The sequence below is a fragment of the Parasteatoda tepidariorum genome, chromosome 2, assembly GCF_982258835.1.
Source record: "Parasteatoda tepidariorum strain Cologne lab strain chromosome 2, Ptep-v5.0, whole genome shotgun sequence".
Lineage (NCBI taxonomy): Eukaryota > Metazoa > Arthropoda > Arachnida > Araneae > Theridiidae > Parasteatoda > Parasteatoda tepidariorum.
Window position 1 is genome coordinate 112,073,188 of NC_141756.1, and position 6,000 is coordinate 112,079,187.

General features: G+C 26.8%; 1 protein-coding gene across 1 annotated transcript in view; it reads left to right on the plus strand.

The window, feature by feature from the left end:
* The window catches only part of LOC107438161 (zwei Ig domain protein zig-8), a 31,046-nt gene extending 25,369 nt beyond the window's left edge, over positions 1 to 5,677 (plus strand). The window contains exons 5-6 of the mRNA XM_087158046.1: positions 1,254 to 1,399; positions 5,485 to 5,677. Of these exons, the coding sequence (XP_087014172.1) occupies positions 1,254 to 1,372 (119 nt within the window). The 3' untranslated portion in view covers positions 1,373 to 1,399; positions 5,485 to 5,677. The remainder of the gene's footprint in view (positions 1 to 1,253; positions 1,400 to 5,484) is intronic.
* The last annotated feature ends 323 nt before the right edge of the window (positions 5,678 to 6,000 follow it).

A 6,000-nucleotide genomic window follows, 5' to 3' on the forward strand; every position in this document is an offset into this window, starting at 1 on the left:
TTAGTTTAAATACCTTTCATCACTCAGATAAAACATTAAAGAAAACTTTTTAATTTTTGCTTACTAGAGTCTAACTTTTACCTATCTGGGGTAGAGAAAGTTTTTCCAACTCTGGCTTCAAAATTTCCATCAATTTCCTGTTTCCATAACCCTTGTTAATTCACTTAAACGTGTATTTTGATTTTTTTTTTTGAAGCAGCATAGATGAATCTTGCCTTAAAATCCAATGCAGATTCCACAAGTTTTTGATAAGTGATAGCTTTACAGCAACTGCTAATTGCACACAATAAATTGGTGAGGATGCAGAGTATAAAACACCCATGTACCAGTGCTCAATGATACAGCAATTCAGTTGCTATTCTATTCTAAATTTTTGTAATGTGCAGAGTATCTGCTCACCTGGAAAGTCATGAATTTTGGTATTGAACAAAATTTGTCATGAAATGTCATAATTTTTAACTATTTTTTAAAACAAATCATGGAAAGTCATGGATTTAAGTCGCCAGAAAATCTAATTTTTGAAATGGAATTTACTCCACTCATGATGTTCTGAATTTGTAACACAATCCCCGCTCACGGTCATATTTTGTTAATATACAATATATATAAGCTTAATATACAATATGTTTTTATCTTGTTCTTTCAAAATTATGGTGTTCTTTCAAAAAATGAAAGAAAAAACATCATTTCTGGAGCAAATTATCAGTTAACAAAATTCTTTTTTTTTGCTTCCGTGATTTCAGAATTTTTGTTATTATTTTTATTTTATCAATTTCAAATTTTAGCTGAAACAAGCCAATCATTGGTGAATTTTATTTCGAAATGAGAACCGGAAAATCAGAAGTCTTTCTTTTCTTTCCGATGAACAAAAAAAAGTATCTAAAATATAATTCTGCAGAAAAGAAGAAGAAAAAAATTTTATTTTTTTTATTTTTTCAGCTACTTTATTGCTTCTACTATTTCCTTACTCTGTTTTTTAAATTTAAAATCTATAAATATGAAAACGCAGAGTATAACAGTTTTGGTTATACCTATCATTTCAATTAATGTTATTATACTAATGCTTTTTTATATTTATTGTTGTTTTTATCGGAGAAAATAGTAACTTTGTTAAGTCATGACAAATTCTTGGAATTAGTCATGGACAGTCATTAATTGGAAAATCTTAAATGTAGCAGATTCCCTGTAGGTATCATGTTAATATTTGTCAGTGTTAAATGCAAAATGATGTATGCCTGGTCAAATATTTATAGGAGAGAAGCAGGCAGTGGTTCAAAATATCGAAGGCTCTGCAACACAGAATTGCTGTGGCATGTACATCAACAATCTTCTTCTTTTTGGAATGCTCTTGATACCTTTTATAAGGAGATGACCAGCTTCACTGTAAACACTCAAAAGAGTAAGAAACATTCTTTTATTTTATTTTTCTGATGACTGAAAATGTAACGTTGTTATTGAATTTAAGAAGAAAAAAAACTATTAAAGAGCTGCCAACTCTTCTGCTTTGTGTGGAAGTTTCCTGCTTTCTGCACTAAGATTAAAATCTTCTGTATTTTAAAATTGTACATTAAAATTTTGTATCTTCTTTAAACTACGTCTAAATGCACATGCATGTGTGGGAATTGTCTCTTTTGCCTCGCAAGTATTTTAAAAAAATTTGAGAAATGATTATAAGTTCGATTTAATTATCTCTAACAAGCATAGTTGTGGATAAATAGACTTCTTTGTAGCTAGTAATGGGATTAATAATTAAAACTTAAAAATATATATTAAAAGTTGTAAATCCAGTAAATAAAAAACAAAATCTAGTTGTACACTTGACTTTTTGAAAAATGGGAGTTGGACGGTATACACTATATTACAAAAGAAAATTCTAAGTGACATTTTACTGAGTTAGAGTAGAAAGTAATGTTAAGTCTTTACGTTGACATTAGGAAGTAAAGTTTATGCCTTACCTATATTTCCTGTCCTGCAGCTTTCAATTGACAAAATTTTTTTCTCTTGGTATATTAATTTGCTAACATAAGATAAACTTTTAATGGTTACTGATTCACTGTTAGTTGCCAAATACGCTTGGTTTTTCTTCAATTCTGTAAAAACTCAAAGATTGTCAATTAGTGTCTTTTCCTCTAAGATTTTCAAAATTTAAAGATGACAAATTAGAATAATAAATTAAATTAATGTTATATAGTTAGGTAAGACTTAAGTAAGTTCTTTTCCTGAAAAATCTCAATTTCATTGAAAGTGTAGCTTAGAACTAAGTTCTAAGCTGCACTTTCTAGAACTTATACACTAAGTTCTTCAATTGAAAGAAGAGTTGAATTTCAACTGTTGAAATATGCCATATATTTTGCTGCAATACACTTTTCAAAGTATAAACATCCTTATTTTTACTTAATTTAGAAAATCTTAATGTATATGGGTCATTCTCACAAAAACAGTCATTTTCATGTCCCCAGTATATTTTATGTTTGTTTTACAGCTTACGGAGAAAAAAAATTCAGGGGAAGTGTCCTTCAGAATGCAAGCTAACTAAAGAATAAAAATAAAATTATCAATTTTTATTTTTTATTTATTTCAGGTAATTAAAATATACCAATATGTCATTCCCTCACTTGTCCCCACTGCTGATTTAAAAAGAGAAAAAAATTGTTTCTGAAATAAATTTTCTTTTTTTACAAATTCGTGTTTTTTATTTCAGAATACTGAAATATAGAATTCAGAAAATCAATTTTAAATTTAATTTCTGATAAAAATATTAACACAGCACTATTTTAAACTTTGTCCCCAGTGTTTCGCGTCATTCCCTCACAACAATGTTCTTATCACCTGCAATCTTCTTAGAATAAAAATATTTTAATAAAAACTTCAGAAGTTAACAACTGGCATCATAGAACAAAATTGCAGAATGTTTCCATCTTCAACCTAAAGAAGCTTTGCTGTGGAATAAATTTGAATGAATCAAACCAGGTAAAATTTTTTACATTTGTCATTCCCACATGTCATTTTTTAGAGTAAAATAAAATACAACTTCATCGAGAAAGTGGATAATTATATGCTGCTTTCTTGTATGAATATAATTGTATGTGATTGACTTCAGAAATTAATTAGGCTAAACTGTTATTTTTAAATTTTAATGAATTCGTCATTCCCTCACTAGTGTATAAAGTGAGGGAATGACGCTGAAGTGAGGGAATGATTCAAGATGAGTATATTATTAAATTTTTTTTTGTTCAATCGTGCCAGCCAATTTTATTTCCCAAACCTGTAAAAACTATTAAATATATAAGACTAAATTATAATAAATATTAGATATACTTAGTATGTTATCATTTTCAAACTTTAGGTAGATGTAACTTAGATAAAAACATGTATTGAAATAAAATATCATTCCCTCACTATTAGTGTCATTCCCTCACTTTTCAAATAGTGAAAATAATTAATTTACTTATTAATTAATTTTAAAAATAAATTAAAAAATTAATAAATTAATTTATTAAATTAATTAATTTATTTATTAAATTAATTAATTAATTATTATAAATTAAATTATTATGAATTAATTATTTAAAAAATTAATTAATTTAAAAATTAAGTATAATTTATAGGATATATACTTTCTTTATAATGCCATTACATATTTTTATTAATATAAAAAGTTTCAGACCTTTTTATTCACTTTACTTTTTTGGGATTTTATGAACTGAAAAATGACGGTTTTCGTGAGAATGACCCATATAAAAGATTATGTAATAGTTTAAATACTAAGTTATTGTCAAACATGAAGATGTTATAGATGCGCTATGTTATGTGCTTGAAATGTTCACTATTTATGCAAAAATACCTTTCTATTTTTAAAAATAACCTAAAATAATTTTTGTTATTACATTTTAAGACGTCAGATTATTGTTAACAATAAACGTATAAAAAAAATATCGGGATTGCAGTCACATCTAATCGCTTTATTATGAAATATGAATTATGTGATTTATTAGTATGAATTATGTGATTTATTAGTATGAATTATGTGATTTAGAATATGTGAAAGTTACTAATCATTACATGATTTAGACTATTAATTTGCCGTGTGTAAGTAAACTGCATTTTGTTTCAAATATATTTCATAAAATCATTAAAAAATGCTTTAGAATGTTTGCAAATTATTTCGAGGATAGATAAATATGTTTAAAGCTTTTAATCTTTTTTCTTTCTTTGTTAAAATGATTGTGCAGTTTCCTTTGTTAAATTTTAACATGCATTTAAACACTAGATTCCTTTTTCTTAATATTATTCTCACACATAAAATATAACTTAACTAGTGTTGCATTATAGTGCAAATTAATGAAACTTAAAAAATATTCCATTTTTTAAATTTATTCTTAGATTTTGTCCTTTGTTTTAGTAGATTAAGCAGAGCATGTTTTTAATGGCTCTTCTCTTCAAAATAAAGATTAACTGTATTCTGAATCATTTAACACGAGGCTGTTGCTCAAGGTCAACTCATTATAGTCAAAATTTTCCACAATCACACAATTTTCTCTCAGACTGACCCCTTTACAGAGACTGTAAAAAACTTTTTTTTTTATATAGTATCGCATAGCTACCAACTCTATTAGATTTTTCCATTTTTTCCTTTTCTACCAGTTTAATCTAATTAATAAAAATTCTCCTTTTTTTTTTTTCATTTTAGAAAATTCCATAAAATTGAGTAAGTTTTGTAAAAAATCCTTATTGAAATAGAATTTTTGTTCATATTATTGCTTGCTTGAATATTAAAATAAGTATTATACATATAAAGCTAGCCTCATTTATAAAACTCAGTTTAAAATAATATTGTCCTAAAATATTTGGTTTATTTTTATTCAGAACTCCCTTTTTTAATTAATTACAAAATATTTTAACTACCTTTGGCGAATTAAATGCCTCTTACTGTTCAAAATTACGAGTAAACATAATACATAACATTTCAAGCATATTTAATGGCAATCATAACTGGAAAATATTGCAGTTTTTCTATTTTGATGACTATGAAAATCTCTAAAGTTCCTTATGCGTAAAGTATTTAGTACATTATGGTACAATTATGAAATTTATATCATTTTGTAAAATCTACTGGATTTTTTCCTATCCATGTTGGCAGTTATGGTATCTATGTTAAAGCTTCCTAGTATTGTTGTAGTCTACTGAACAGAGTATTTGAAAATTTGGAGCTAGTTTTAGGATCAGGGGCTATATTTGCCACTTTCCTAATTTCAGGATGCTGCATTCAATAATTCTTGAGTTATGAGAGAGACGAACATGTAGACAGGCAAGCACTTCATTTTAATATTATAGATAATACAAAGTATACCCCTTTTAAGGGAACTATCTTTAAGACATTCCTAACATATAAATATATTTGTTAAATTCCAACATGTATTACTTATTCTTTGACACGCAAATTTATTATTTAAACATTATTTATATAAAGTTTTCTTTTTAAAGGGTACAGAATTGAGCAGTGGAGAAGTAGATCTATGTCATCCCTCACCGTTTTCCCCATTTTGGAGATGATTTCCTTTCTTGTGGATTATCAGTGCAGCATTTATTGGATAGTATCATCCAATTTTTGACTGGAGTGTTTTCACATTGTAATTTTGTCTCAAGCAAGGAAAGTTCCAAACAATTTTATTTCCCATCTAAAGAAAATCTATATTTCACATCCAAACTAATAATAGCATTAAGAGTGTTCAGAAGATATTCCAAAATAATTGGCAATTCCTGTTTGACAGGATTTTTTTTTTTTAAACTACACGGAAACCTATGCAAGTTGGCCACTTTGGTACAACAATTTGATGGTCCACTTAGGCAAATGACCTATTTACGAAATGACAATTTAATTGTTTTTTTGACTGTCCAAAAATTGATGGTGACAGATGACCAACATGCAAAAGTGGTTGACTCAACAGATTTTACTGTGTATTATTTATATTCTTAGCTTTTATATATATATATATATAT